At 41.5% G+C, this 15,525-nt stretch overlaps 1 protein-coding gene across 4 annotated transcripts in view; it reads left to right on the top strand.

Annotated features, from left to right (window-relative positions):
- EPHB6 (EPH receptor B6) overlaps positions 1 to 15,525 on the top strand; it is a 66,702-nt gene that overhangs the window by 35,019 nt on the left and 16,158 nt on the right. For all 4 annotated transcript variants that reach the window (XM_058864777.1, XM_058864767.1, XM_058864757.1 and 1 more), the window contains exons 5-6: positions 9,982 to 10,137; positions 11,116 to 11,454. In XM_058864777.1, the coding sequence (XP_058720760.1) occupies positions 9,982 to 10,137; positions 11,116 to 11,454 (495 nt within the window). The remainder of the gene's footprint in view (positions 1 to 9,981; positions 10,138 to 11,115; positions 11,455 to 15,525) is intronic.

Genomic DNA, 15,525 nt, shown 5'->3' on the forward strand with positions numbered 1-15,525 from the left:
CTGAATGAAGCCACATTCAGCTCGTGTCCCCTTGCTTGGTGTTTCTCTTCGCGGAGTCCTCTGCAGCCCTTCTCGTCTGTCTGTCCATGTGTCCTCCCTTCCTAAGAGCAGGCATACACCATGATACAGTGCTGCTGCCACGGTGTTCTAGATGAAACACGGAACAAAAGCAATAGCTCAAGGGCAGATTTCCACTCATGATAATGCAGAGAGGTGTTCTTAATAAGACTGAAGAATCAACCAAGGATAAGAAGGAGAAGCAAGTTTCCTTCTTGCACTTTGGTAGAAGAGTGTGTGGGCATTGCCTTCCCCCTCACCATATGCAAGCCCGTGGAGTCCTTCCTGCACCAGCTGTTACCTCTTTATTTAGAACAACAAATCTGCCAAGAGCCATTCTGGGCAGATAGATAGAAGGCCCTTTTTTTCCCCCTGCCCCCATCATGATTTAAGGTACTTTCTTTCTTTCTTTACTTTTATAAGACTGCCTGCTCTATGTTACTATACGGCAGATTTCTCCAGCTAAATAGAAGAGTGAAATAGCAACCTTTAAGCAAGCCCTTCGGGTGATGTGGGGTGCAATCTGCGTGGGATTTACTTTTGACTTTATGTGAGTAGACTTGTCATGCTGAACAGTCAGAAAAGAGAATGGCAGTTTACAGAGGAAAAAAGAAGGCTGGGACCTTAGTTTCTTTTCTTTCTGTAGATGTTCACACACAGGGTGCCTTGCCGTGCAAAATCATATAGTATTTAAATTACCAGGTGCTTTTGAAAATAATATTTAGAATTTATGACTGGGACTTTTTAAAAAATATTTCAAAAATGACAAATGTAGACAAAAAAGAGTGGAGGAATGACTGCCTGATAAAGTGCTAAGCTGACTTCCAAATAAAGAAGGACAGAGCACTGGACAGAGCTGAGCTGATTAGCCATGTGTGTGGCACCTCTGTACAAACATACTCAACCAGAGGCAGAATACACCAGCCAGAAAGAGGAGGAGGGAACAAGTTTGAAGTCAAAAGCATTAAGCTGAACTTAGGAGAGGGAGGAGGGAAGGTGTTGGTTTAATGTTTGTTTTTGTTTTCTCATTACCCAAATCTATGTTAATCAGCAATAAATTAAATTTCTCCAAGCGAAGTCTGTTTTGCCTGCGATAGTAACTGGTAAACAAGCTCCCTGTCTTTATAACTTCTTTACCTCTGCCCACGAGCTTTCTCATCCAATTTTCTCCCTATGTCTTGCTGAGGAGGGAGAGTAAGAGGGTGGCTGGGTGGGCATTTGGGTGTCTACCAAGGTTAGCGATCTACATGGCTGCTTCTCCACTCTTATTTCTCTGCATATTTGTTTCTAGGAGTATTTAGTAAGCAAAAGGTCTGCCTGTCATCTGGAGTAGCTGTAGGGATTCTATAAAATTGCCCATCTCCTGTGGCAATATGCAGTCCCTTCTGATTGCAGAAGGAATCACATCTGTATTACCGATAACTGCAGGAGCAAGCAACTGTGCACGGAGCTGTTGGAGGTCTCATTTGGGAAGAATATTGCATGATTATTTTTATGTTATTAAAAAATGCCCTTTCTCACTAGCTTGGATAAAACCTTTTTCAGTGGGTGAGGCGAAGAGAATGTTAAGATTTATATTAAAGTAAAAGATTCGATAGTCTGCTAAAAATATGCACATACTAGTAGCAAAGGAAAAAAAGAACACAGTAACATCTTCTTAAATTTTAATCACTTAAAGGATGCTCCCTTTAAAACCATAGGATCATTTACATTCCAGGGACTTGTGAAACTCATCTGCTCCAACCCCATGCTCAAAGCATGGCCAAATTGGGTTAGGTCACTCAAGGCCTGTTCTAGTCTAGTTTTAGTTATTACTGAAGATGAAGATTACACAATGTCCCTGGGCAACTGTTCCAATATTTGACAACACCCATGGTGAAATTACTTTTTCCTATGTAGAATAAGATTTTAGTAAGACGTAGTAAGAGGTTATTACAACTTCTGTCTGTTATCTCATGTTCTGCCACCTCGTGCCTACACCTTCTTCATATCCTCCCATTAGGTGGCTGATGACAGCCATAAGCTCCCGCCCCACAGCCTGCTCTGCTTCAAAATGAGCAAACAGAGTGTCTTAGCCTCTCCTGGATAAGAGCTTTAATTTCAAGGTAAACTCACAGTTGACAATAATGTTTGGTGCCTTGATCTAGATTACTTTTTTCAAGTTTTTTTTCTTCCATATTGTTCCTTTCATCAGCTTCTCCAGCCTTCTTCTGCTACTTGCACACACATTTAGTGCTTTTCAAGTAGTTTGCTTCTTTTCCTGTATCAAGTGCTTGCTGTCTACTCATATTCTGTCCTACCCTGCCCAAATCTTTCCTCTTGTGTTTTTTTCCTTTTTTTCCTCACACAACCCATTCACTGGCAGTTCTCCCACATATAATTAGCCAGTAATTGCTTCAGCTCCACCTCTTTTACCTAAAAAATCCCTTACTCAACTGATCTCCTATCAACAGTTAAGCAGGAAAGAGTTCTTAGTCACTCCATTTATTTTATCTCAGTTGATTTGATGCTCTTCTTTAAGTCTGGAAAGACACACTTTTCTCTCCTTACGTTTCTTTCATTTTCCACTCTCTCTTCCCCACCCAAACAGTTGTAGTAACTGTGAAACTCTAGATCAACCCAGGGCCCTATTGCATCACTGTGCCTTGCTTTTATCGCTGGCTGATTCCACCTTATTCAGAACAAGATGCAAGATGCACGGTAGCAGTCACTGTGGAATAGCCTGGCCCAGTAGGAGTTTATTACCACCATAAGCTAGCCATAGATTTATTTATGGGGGGCAGGGGGGAAGAAGAGCTTTATCTAAAAGACACTACAATTTTCATTTTCTGTTGTGTTTTCTGCATGCTAATTATGCTATCTTTCTAGCATTTTGAGAAATATAATGTCTAAATGTCTACATCATAATTTTACAGTACTTCTGGTTGCTAACTCCTTTCCATCATCCTGCCCTCTAAGTGCCAAACTCCATCCCTTTGCCTCGAGTCATTCTCGTTTGAGGCCCTCTGTAGCTCTGCAGATTCGGTTTTCGCAAGGCCTCACAATCATCTGTGTCCATTCATCCTTCCCAGTGTGACTCCAGTGCCAGCTTTGACACTCTTCATTTTCACTACTCTCACATCTAGTATTTATTCTTGCTGCCCCACAGTACTGGGAGCAGAACTCCTATGTAAGAAACAGATCACTTGTCTCGGTCAAGAAGAGAGCAATTTTATGCTCTTCTAAATGTCTTCCTGTGTCCCAGCTAGTTTCCAAGTCGTATCTGTGTACAAAAAATCAGTGTCACCTGTTTCACTCCCTAAGGTCACTTCTAGGTGTACCTAAAGCTGTGTTGGAAGTTCCCAGCTGCCTTTCTTGGTCATTCTCCCCTTGCTGCATTTTGTTTAGTGATCCAAATATTTCCTCTCTGTCCTTACTGTCCAAGTGAGCTTTTTAATGCCTCTTTCTCTACCTCTTTGGTTCTTGGTCTGTAGTTTCTTCATTTTAATTTTCTTTATCCCTGTCCCCACTGCCACTCCATGATTCCAGCAGTTTTCTCTGCTGGTTTGGCTATTTGCTATTGCTAGAAGTCTGTCAGAAGCTGCTCCTCCAGCCTCACGGGTGGAACTTGTCTCCAGTGAGCAGTCAGGCAAACACAGGGGTGAGCGTTGTAGGGGGAGCTGAGGAAAACTGGGTCAGTGTCTGAGATGAGCTGTGCCCAGCTGAACTGTTGTGGCATTCTGACACTGTGCCAAGATATGGAAAATGACTGAGACAAGCTGAGGGAAAAGCGCTTGCGTACTCCAAGCTCTGCCCTCTCCTTTCATAGTAGGCTTGACTTGATGGGATGTGGCAGCTTGCTCTGCCCCCTGAGGTGCTAGCTCTGCAACCCTCTGCCCTTGCATTGGATATTGTGAATCAATCAGAGCTAGATCTATGTTTTCTTGGAAAGTCCTGGTGCTGGGGGATGCTAAGTCCTACTACCACCACCACCAAGGCCTGTCAAGAGCTTAACTGGTGCTCGTGTTCTGTGTGAAGCTGTTCTGCAGGAACGCAGTGGAGGTGTTTCAGGAGAAGCCCCTCTTGTTCAGGCTTTCTCTGGGATGGTCCTGAAGTGGTAGTGTTCACTAAAGGAAAGGGTACTAGTCCTAGTGACAGTGGGCCTGCTTCAGTCCGAGTATTTGTTACGACTGTCTCCAGTGAGCAGCCGTCTGCAGAGGCTGTAGGACCACAGCAAGTGGACCATGATCTGCAGTAAGAAGGGAATGCAAGGTAAGATCATTCAAAAACAAATGAGAGATGGATTCTGTCTGTTTGTGTAAAGACACCCCTAGGCTCACTGTAACTGCTTGAATAAAAGGAAGTGGCTTTTGCCTATTTAGATTGCCAGGGAATTTTTTTCTCTTTCCTCCTGACTTGACCTTCGATGTACTATTTATAGTGACTGGACTGAGGCAATGCCAGGAAAAGCTCCATATTCTGGGAACAATTATTATTGCTATCTGTGGGCCAAAGTCCTGAGTGCTGTGGGCAGCCTATATTAGGCAATTTTGGAAAGGGATAAAGGTGCTCATGAATGTAAGCATCTCTGTGACTGAATGCAGAGGCAGGGTTCAGGTAGAAGCAGAAAGTTTGTGATAGCTGCAGTGCCTGCTTTTGGAGGCCATTCTTTAGTTTCTTGTAACTGGAGGCCAGTTAGTGTCTATTCAGTCCAGCCGTTTTGGCCAAAATCACGGATGTAAAATATAAGCAACAACAAAATTTAGGCCACAGCATTCTTTTTCCAACTATATTTTATTAGGAAGGTGAGAGAGATGTGAATCATGTTTAATCACTGTAAATCAGCTTTGCTTGCAGTATGCTATATGATTTCATTTTGCTGTTTTTCTTCTGGAAATAGAAATACCCAGGGGCAGAATGAGAGTTTCAAAGCATGATTGTTTCTCTGTATCTGCCATCCCTCCTGGAAATAACAACGTGAGATTATAGGTTTATGTAGTAATTATTTTTTTCACTAGACAATAAAAAATAATCACTGTGGGGAGATCTTCCCTCCTAAGTTGCTCAGTATTCCACTCCATAGTTCTTCAGGTGCAATTTCTGTAATGTGAGTGGAATGGGCAGATGAATCTCTTCCTTATTGCTTTTCTTTACACTTCTCTCTTGTTAAAAGTCTTTTCTCATGCCCCTCTCTCAAACGGAACGTGACAATCCTATTCTCATTTTGCTTCTGAACATCTGAAATGAGATGTAGTCTAGTGTCAAGAACTTTCCATTCATTTTCCCCTGTCCACCCACCCAAAGTCGTGTATGTGATGAATGATTTGGCAGTGAGGCAACCAAGACCATGGGGTTCTATCCACACATTTTAATTGGCTTATGTTTAAGGGAAAACAAAGAATAACTGAACTTGGAAGAGGTCTCTGGAGTACACCTTAACCCCCTCCCTGCATAAGCAGGGTCATCTCTAGCAAGTAGCCCAGCACGAGGTCCAGACTGGTTTTGAACTTCTCTAAGGAAGGAGAATCTACAACTCCCCAGGTTAACCTGCTTCTGTGCTCTGTCACCCTCATGGTAAAAAGTTGTTTCCTTGTGTTCAGAGGGAGCCTCCTGTGTTTCAGTTTGTGCTGTTCACTTCTGGGCCTGTCGCTGAAAAGAGCCTGGCTCCGTCCTCTTTGCTTCCTGCCTTCAACTGTTTGTACTCATTCATGACATTGCTGGAAGCCTTCTCCTCTCCAGGCTGAGCAGTCCCATCTCTATCATCCTCTCCTCCGTGGGAAATACTCCATCACCTTCACCATCTTTATGGCCCTCTGCTGGATTCTCTCCAGTATGTTAATGTCTCTAGTGTACTGAGGAGCCCAGAACTCAACACCAAAGCTGAGTAGAAGATAAAGATCATCTACTTTGCTGCAGAATTCCCCAAGGTCTCCAGGACCTAGAGTTTCTAAAGGCTCGTCTTGCTAGTAAAGACTGATGTGGAGAACTTGTCCTGTGTCACCCAGCAGCTGACCCACATTTTCTCTAATTTTCTTTGAGCCACCTCTGTTGTTAGAGAAACTCTTCTCACTTTTGAAATCCTGTGCCAGATGTGATTCCAGGTAGGCTCTGGCTTTCCTAGCTATGTGTCTACGTGTTTGGACAATGCCTCTGTGTTCTCAGGCTACCTGTCCATGCTTCTGTCTCCTTGTACTTCCTTTCTGTGCTAGGACCTCTGTTCAAACATGCAGGCCTGTTGGCATTTTTTGCCAGAATTTGTGCTTGTTGGGATGGACTGCTTTTGCACCTGGAAGAGGTAACCCTTGCACATGAACCAGCTTTTTTGAGTCACTCTTCCCTCCAGGGCATTATCCTACAGGACTCCTCCAGATCACCCAAGTGGTCACATCTGTTCCCCCAGAGTTCAGTGTTGTGGATTTGCTTCTTTCTCTGGTCACTGCACTCTGGATCTTGAACTCCATCCTGTCATGGTCGCAGGTAGACATCGAAAGCCATCTGAGACACGCTGGTGTAGCCAAGACATCAGTCAGCCTTGGTCTGGCACACAGATATGTGAGCGTATTACTGAAAGTTGTTTCATTGGTGGAACAGCTGCAGTGAAGTTTTATTTCCTCAGTTTAATTAGCTCTAATGGAGTGCTTATTAATGAGCCTATGTGGCTGCTTCACTCTGCTTAAGTTAAATAAAGGACAAGGGAATATTTGACCTAGAGATGTTGGAAGGAAGAGATATGTTTACATTAATTCTGCTACTTTACTGTAAATGGCAACTGTATCAAAATCTCTTCATAAACAGGCCAGATTCCATCTTAAATGTGGTTAGGCTTTTCTTTTTTTTTTTTTTTTTTTTTTTTTGTCTGCTGCTCATAGTTGAAGTTTTTTTCAGAAGCCTGCTACTTTAGTTGGTGGAAATATTCTTCTTGTTTAAACCTGTAATTTAATGTAAAGTCACCTGCTCTCATGCTGTCATTACTCTTGAGCCTAAATAAACAATTCTTCATGGAGTGACTCTTATAGTTCTGGGATTGCATTCAAAAGTAGATGCTGCCCCAGTGAGTAAGAGATCTCTTAGGCAGCAAGGAATCAGCTCAGTGTGACAAGACAAAAGGCATTGGGCACTGTGCAGTGCTTGGGGAAACAGCAATACACTGCCTTTGTATGTGGCTCAGACATACAATGCCAAGCACAGTGCATGGACAGTGAAATTAGATTTTGTGAGGCAGTGAAGAACAGGTGTAAGTATTTGGTCACTAGTGCTTGTTACACATACCTGTTCCAAAGTGTTGTCCCTATAGTAGTGTACTGCATCAGTGATATGAGCAGGTAATACTGTTATCCATTAGCTGGCACCAGATCCCTGTCCAGAGGCTTGTGTTCTTGCTCTCTGTGTTGGTTTTTACAAGCAGCTTTTGAATGTTTATGGTCACGTGACCATAAAAGTGAGTGACTGCCTGTAACATGGATGAAATCTTGCATGGCCTTTTAAGCAACAGAGGTGCTCTTACTTGCGTAGACTGCCTTTCTTTAGTGAGGAGGTGCTGCATCTAACACCAGTTTTGTTCCACTGGATAAAACCTACAGCACTGCACTTGTGCTTTTCCTACCTTTGGCTAATTCATCAACAGTGTGCCATCTCTGCAGACCTCATCCCTGCATCCCCTGGCTCAACAGCAAGTTGCCTGTGGACTTGAAAGAACTGTGTAAAAATAAATGTTTATTTATTTTAACACATGTTTGTTTTAATATTAATTTTGTTTACTAAATACCAGACAAATTCTTCATTTACATCTTCGCTAGCTTTCCATATGATTTGTAATTGGCCTAAAGGTTAATTTACCTGAAATCTTTTTGCACTGTCCCTGTAGGTTAAATATGGTTTTGTACTTCAGGGGTCTGTAGCGTCTACAGATTTTCCTTTAGTGTCACATACATAGTAGACATTACCATTACCTGTTCATTTTCGGTATTGTAACTAGCAGCAAGGTAATTGTCCTACTTGATATCGGGCTGTAATGCTGAATGAAAGAAAGGAACTATTCTAGGAGGCCTGGCTTGACAAGTGGAATGAATGTGTCATTAGTTCTAAGCCTCAACAAAAACTCAAAGAGTTTGATGCAAGAAAAAACAGATGAGATAAAATCACTTTTAAGAAAATAAAGACCTTCACATTACGTTCGGCATTCTCAAACTTGAAATAAAGAAAGAAAGATCCCTGAAAATTTGGTTGAATGGCTGTGCAGTGTGTTGGATGAGAACTTCCCATTCACACTACTCGTAGTTTCAGTATGGGTGCATTTGCCAAGAAGTGTAAATATTATAGTCTACATTTGTGGCTGTTAAGAGAGCCTAAAGTTAGTGAAAGGTATAATTTATAAAGTGGGTAAAATCTTACATACTCTTTTTTGTCCATACAAACATATGGACATATCTCTCCATATGGGAATAATTTTATTTTCTGCTGGATAAAGGCCTGAAGGCAAAGGCAGTTGGACTTTTCTTACCATTATCCGTCACATGGAAAAATTACAGTCTCTTCTTCCCCTTTCCTTTCCAAATGCTAATGTATCACACACTGATTGTTGTCATTTTTTGAGTGGTGGAAAGAAACAGTGTTCCCCCATCTAATAGCTATCACTCAATTATTGAAGTCCCCTTTATGGTCTGACCCGTTCCAGGACTTACCATTCTTATCTGTATACATGTGGAGGTTGCTCTGCATCCAAGAAGAATTCTGACAGAGAAGGTGGAGTATTACAAGAGGCATAAATCTGATGGGACACCACAGATGTTATTGGCTGTTATTTCTGGACTCCGCCTGTAGCCGCAAAGGGGATTGAACACATATGATCCTAATTTCATATAATGCCTCTATGCAATATTCTTCTCTTACTTGCCTTGCTTTTTTTAGGTAACTTTCTGCTATCCTCAATCCTTTATAATACTCTGTTTATGGTAACCACTAGAACAGTTCTGCTCTTGAGGGTGTTTCTTGACATCAAATGCTTATCTGTGGTCTATCTGAAAGTTTCCTTGTAAATGCTCTTTATTGTGAAGTTAATGAACCAAATGTCAGCTGCAAATGAACTTTTACCTGAGCTTGTTAGTCCATAAAATCTAAAAGAGCTGTATCTATTTATAGAGAAAATCAGCTTTAGAAAACTTTTGTAAAAATAGTAAAAGCTGTATCCTAGCACTTCAGTGTAAGGTCCAAGCACCTCCTGTTAGACAATTCAGCAAAGCCTCTTTGCCAAACCTAGAATGTGCCATACTCCCATATAGTTAATAAATGATTTTTTTGTTTTCTTTCCCTGTAGGATGGATTTCCAGCCATGTTTCAGCTTGTTGCATATACATATTCCTATGAATTTTCAGATTAAATTTAACTAATTAACATGCTTTTATCCATTACTGGGAAGTTTTCAGACCTACAGGAAAAATAATAGGACTGCCAGTCTTAGTGTCTGCTCTTAGTTTTAATGCAAAATCAGCAATGGTTGTGTATATTACTTTAAGCAATGAAACTGTTGTAGGCAGCATAAAAAATCCAATTTTGTGTCTGTGTTGGGGGGGGAAGGAGGTGTGGGTAACTGTTTGATACTTCAAGACAAATCACCTGGCTGGGCTCTTTGGCTTCTCCAATTTAAAAGCTCTTTGAGTGAATAATGAGAAGACAATGATTCAAGGTGGCCAAAGCTGTCTCAGGACTGGTTCTCTTTCATCTGCCAGTGAATCAATTTAAGCACTTACATATAGAATAAAACAAACTGTTTTGAAATGGGAACTTTAGCAAAATATACTCCATTAAGCACCAAAACCAGTAGTAGCTCTGTGCAATAACTTCTCCCAGCAGTAGCAGCACAAGTTAAATATAAATAAGATTATAGTGTTTCTGAAATCTGAATTAATGATTTTCCTGCTTTTGCCTCTCTTATTTTCCTCCTCTTAGCCTGTGCCCCTGGTTTCTTCAAAGTATCTGTGGGAGATGACCCCTGCCATCTGTGCCCTGCCCACAGCCACGCTCCACTGCCAGGTTCCCGGGAATGTGTGTGTCAGAACCGGTACTACCGATCTGCTTCAGACAATTCTGATGCTCCCTGCACTGGTAAGTGTTTGGATGAAGTGTTTGGAAGCAAGAAGGGCAGTTAATGAGAGAGAATGTGTTCAAATGATTGGGGGGTTTGCAGTTCACCTATTCTCAAGACCTTTGAAGTAACCAGTCTTGCACCTGACTACAGAGTGGTGGTGAGAATGAGGATTCTTGGGTTTCATTACAGCCTTCAGAGGGAAATGATCTGTAAATAATGTTTCCCTTGCCCCTCCCTGTTACTGAGCTCAGCCTCTCTGTCACTGCCCTTCCCATCTTCTTTTGTGTCTGTGCCCAGGCTTAGCAGTGCAATTCTGCTGCCTACTTCTACCTTTCTGAACTTTTCACTTCTTAGGTGCAGCGTCTTGTCCCATTCTCATCCCCATGCCTTCTTCTCACCCATTGCATTTTCCTCCTTCTCTTCACTGTCTCTGTGTCATCAAGGGAAGTGTTGGATGCACAGAATGGGCAGTTTTTCCAGCGGTCAGAGTTTACCTCTGATGCCATTGAGGAATCTGGCTGGCACCAGGAATAACTGCAGGCAAAACTTGTGTCCAGTTCCTGGAACAGATGCAACAGGTTAACTGAAGTCTGAGAAAGTTCGGAGATATTAGGTGCCAAAGGAGAGAATTACAGGTCTCAGTGAGAGAAATCTTTACTAAGCTTGTGTAAAGTTTAAAATTTTAAGGGATTGGCACTTCCCTAAGCCAAGGCTGTTCTTTTAAGGACATGAAAAAGTCACACCCTTGAAACAAACACTCTTCTTTGTAATTTTGTTTGTCTAAAATGTGCTAATACAGTTGTTCCTTTGTTAATGTGTGTGCTTGATGTAGCAAAGAGTGTGTTTTTCTGAGCCTCCAAGAAACAATTAAAGAATAGTAAGAATGAGAAGGAGCAACTTGTTCTTCTATTCTTTTCCCTTTGCTTTGCCTCCTGCCTTCCCTCACCTCTCTCCCATTCTTTCATGGGATTCTGATCCTTCATTCTGTTTTCTAGGCATCCCCTCTGCTCCTCGTGACCTCAGCTATGAAATTGTCGGTTCCAATGTGCTCCTGACCTGGCGCCTCCCGAAGGACCTGGGTGGCCGCAAGGACGTTTTCTTCAACGTGATCTGCAAGGTGTGCCCGGCGGGGTCAGCGGGGCCGTGCGTGCGCTGCGGGGACAGCGTCCAGTTTGAGCCGCGCCAGGTAGGGCTGACCGAGAGCCGCGTGCAGGTCTCCAACCTCCTGGCCCGTGTGCACTACACCTTCGAGATCCAGGCCGTCAACTTGGTGACTGAGCTGAGCTCAGAAGCACCCCACTTTGCCACCATCAATGTTAGCACCAGCCAGTCAGGTGAGGAGACCCCTTCACCCCAAAGTTTCTACTCCTGTCTCTCATTTGATTTGCTTTTATCTTTTGAATCCTGGAGTTTTGTCTTTTTACTTGCGTCTTGTGCCTTTTTTTAATCCTGGCCTGCTAGTTCCATGGTTTCACTTTTGCCCTTCTCATTCCTGCCTTATCTAAATGGGCTTCCCTCTTGGTAGAAAAGCTCAAGTTTAGCAACTGATGTGATTGTTGGGGAAGAAGATGCCCTGGAGAATATTCCAATGGGAGATAATAGCGCTGTGGCTCAGACAAAGCACATTGTTTCATTGTGCAAGAGAGGGGACACTATCAGGGTTTGATGAGGATTTTGTGAGCAGCAGTTTGCCAGATGCCAAAGCTATTAATTTTCTCTATCCCCTACTCTTCTCCATTTCATTGTCTTATTTTCCTCTTAGTAAGAAACAATTTATTTTTTTTTTTTGCTCTTTACATGGTAGAAATATTAAAATGTGTTGTGCAGTTGCATTCAAAGATGTCGTGATCCTTGTAACTAGAAATTAAACCGTGGGGATGACTAAACTAAGGTACTAATGGGTTGTGTGGGCAGTCAGAGGAGTTCTATTTCCTGTAAACATCATTTACAAGGACTTGAGCTGGAGAGAGACACATACATCCAGGCAGAGAAATCCGCTAAATGTCAGCATTAAGAGACTGGGCATATGTTGTTCTTCACACGCATGTATAAGCTAATATGGAGAGAAATTATACACAGCTTGTTTAAGAGGACATAATGAGGAGTAATGTGATGAAGAGGAGAAAGAGGGGGAACATTTTGAACTGAGTGACAGAAAATGTCTGCAAACATTTAGAGTTGTGTAAATGTTAAACTGAAACAAATCCCACATGAGATTCTAGAGTGTAGTGTGGAAACCCCTGCAAAACAAGGTTTTGGTAAAGCTCCAGAGAAGTGCTGTGAAACCAGATGTGGCATCATGGGCTTGGTTAAATCACATCTTATCATTTGTGCTTCTATTATGTGGAAAGAAAGGGAATATATATATACCCCCCCTACTAATTTCCTACTGTTAACAGATGCCAAGGGGTTGATCTGTTTGTTCCCTTTGAAATGTTATCTGACAGACATCAAGTACCAAAGCACCTCTGGGATTCCTGGTCCCCTTAAGATGCTGGCTGCAAGTGGGTGATCAATTTTTGTTTACAGTAAAATGTGCCTGGGTAATTTGTATGGTAATTCCAGGTACTTCCTTTGGCTTCTCTTGGTGAAAGGTGGGTGTTCTACTAACATCTCATCCTCTCATCTCAACCTTCTTTATCTATATCAGAGATAACTGAATAGAGCAGCTGCTTCCTCCTCCTTCCCGGAATCACAAAATCTACCCTCTTCTGTTTCTGTTTGAATTTTCTGACCACTCCTCTTCCAGGTTTCTTGTAGTGTCTCTTGGGTGTGTTGGGTGATTCTCCCTAAGGTGCCTCTCTTGTGCAGTATAGCTGTTTCAGGGGAGGACAACTTACTTAAACTTCAGTGTGTACTGAGTGGCTTCTTGTGTTTGGTTGCAGTTTTTCTTCCTTGCTTTCCTTGGGATCGTTGGGAGTGAGCTTGAGATGAGCTGCCCTCGATTTGTACTGACAGCTCATACTAACAAAGCCCTGCTTCCTCCATCACGTGGTCTGTCTTGTCCATGCCCCCTCCTTTTGATCCCTTCAGCAGCTTTTCACTTCAGCATTGCTTGTTGATGTTGTGTTGTTATTATTATTGTTATTGTTATTATTATTGTTATTGTTATTGCTATTGTTATTGTTGTTATTATTATAATACAAGCAGATATGTAAGTTTCAAGATTTTACATGCTGAGAGAAAAAGGGTACAGGAAAACATGGAGGGTATTTTAAAAAAAAAAAAAGCAAACCAGAAAAAGGTAGACTGTCAGGATAAAGAGCCATAGCAAAAATTTCCTCTCCATTGAATTAAAGATGACCCAAAAAAAGACCCTCCAGTCCTGGCAGTTTCTGAAAATTCTGCTTACTCATACATGCATCTGAGTTCTCTCTCTCCTCCTAATTGCTGGTCAAAAAAATATTCCTGCCCCTTTGTTAGAGGTATCTTAGGCAATGTTCTGTGTGGAAACAGGTATGCTTTTTCTTCTTCCCATGATACCTATTCACTCATCTTTGTCTCCAAAACACTGTTCCTCCAAGAGTTTGCTTACCCCTCACAGCCTTCTGGCCCTTCTTCAGAGCATGATGGGATCCTTTGGTTACACAATCACATGTTTCTGTGGCAGACTGATCATGATGTTCCTACTCTTCAGTGACCACGTGCTTGAAATCAGAATCAGAAGGGCTGGCATTGAAAAACCTCCTTTACTGTAAGACTTAACCTGAAACGTGAGACCTGTTTGGATTGCAGTAATAAAACCTGTTTGGATAGTAATATTGTGAAATGCAAATATGATATGCTAATCACCGGAAGAACTGTACAGAGATGAGACAAGAGAAGGGAATTGCTTTCAGCTCAGGTTTGAAGTGCTGAGGGTGAATACCTAAATAAATGTCAGGATGTATAGAGAGATGTTGGAAGGCTGTTCCAGATAGCAGGAACCACATGATGAAAGGCAATTATGTAATTCTAATGAAGTTATATTTCTTCACAGGTGTGAACCTGACACAAAAATGCAAAGAACTTAAACTCCTACCATATTATTACAAAAAATAAAACTGACTACATTTTTATGCATTATTTTAACATCTGCAAGTGTACTTATCAAGGTAAACAAATATCTCTTCTCATGTCTCAGGACAGAAATCAGGTTTTTATTTAAAGGACTGTGAAAAAACTTTTTCTATGCACAGCTGTAACTACCCGTAACTACCATTTTTTCCCTGCAGCTTTCACTGAAGCATGTAGTAATGCCTATTGCCAGAGAAATGCTACTGAACTTATTTGTTCAGGCAGTTGTTACATTCCTAGAAAGAAGAGGAAAAAAGAAAGGCAGCAGAGATTTAAATGTTGGAACAAATCAATGCAGACTTTTAAAAGCAAAAGTATATTGGTTGTTTTTTTAGCTGAGTCCAGACATTCTGAGAGCTAGTAGAGGTATGTGAAGATAAAGGTTATCTGACCAGGTTGCCTTGTACCTGTGAAAATTTATGTAGCAGCCTTCTGCATCAGTGGGAATCAGAGAAGTGGGACCTGGCAATACCAGAAATCTGTAGCACTGCAGAAATGAGTGCTAGACAGTCAGAAGGATTGTGTAAGAGGCTGAATGGGGACAAGGACACTTTTGGGTAGTGCCAGAAAGTTTAAGAGGACCTGACAGAAGATTTTCACATGAAATGGTGTGATAAGAGGAAAGGAATTAAATGCCAAGTATGATTATGAGATTGTGAAGGGAAATGATGAATTGCTTGAAGATGTTTGCTTTTCAAAAGAGTACAATAGACTTAGCTGGCATAAACAGGGACAAAGGCAAGGCATTTTCTAGTTCAAAACAAGAAAGAAGTAAGAATAGAACTGTCAAAAGTTACATGCTGTTGTGTTCTGCCAGGTTAAAGCCAGCAGCAAGTAGTGTGAGTGTTCATTGTCCTCTGAATGAAATACATCATTTTTCAGTCATTAGCTGTTTGCTTTTTTATGATCTAATGGCCAACCCTGAGCACTCACCAAAGTTCCCTAAGAATTCAACTTTCTTGTTTTCTATTCATGTGGGAACAACTAAAACACATTTTTTCCTTAGTGACATAAATGACATTTGTCAACTTAGCCATCTTTAATGGATTTGCTGAGCTATGACTGGGAATTAATAACCATTTCTATAATCAATCCACAAAAAGGAGCTACTCCAGTTTCTCTCTTACTATGCCTAATCTCTGCAACATAAGCAGAGAATGAATGTGCTTGTTTTCAAAAGTTAGGTTTCACTTACTGTTTAAATGAAGTCAGAAACCTTTTGAGCAAGTATAAAAGCCAATACAATAAAATACAATAAGTATAAGTATAAAATACAAAGCAAAACACTTGTGTCATAAAAGGCTACTTTCCTTTTTATTAAGCATCAATGGAATGCATACAAAAAACTA

This window comes from Poecile atricapillus, chromosome 1, assembly GCF_030490865.1.
Source record: "Poecile atricapillus isolate bPoeAtr1 chromosome 1, bPoeAtr1.hap1, whole genome shotgun sequence".
In the NCBI taxonomy this organism is placed as follows: domain Eukaryota; kingdom Metazoa; phylum Chordata; class Aves; order Passeriformes; family Paridae; genus Poecile; species Poecile atricapillus.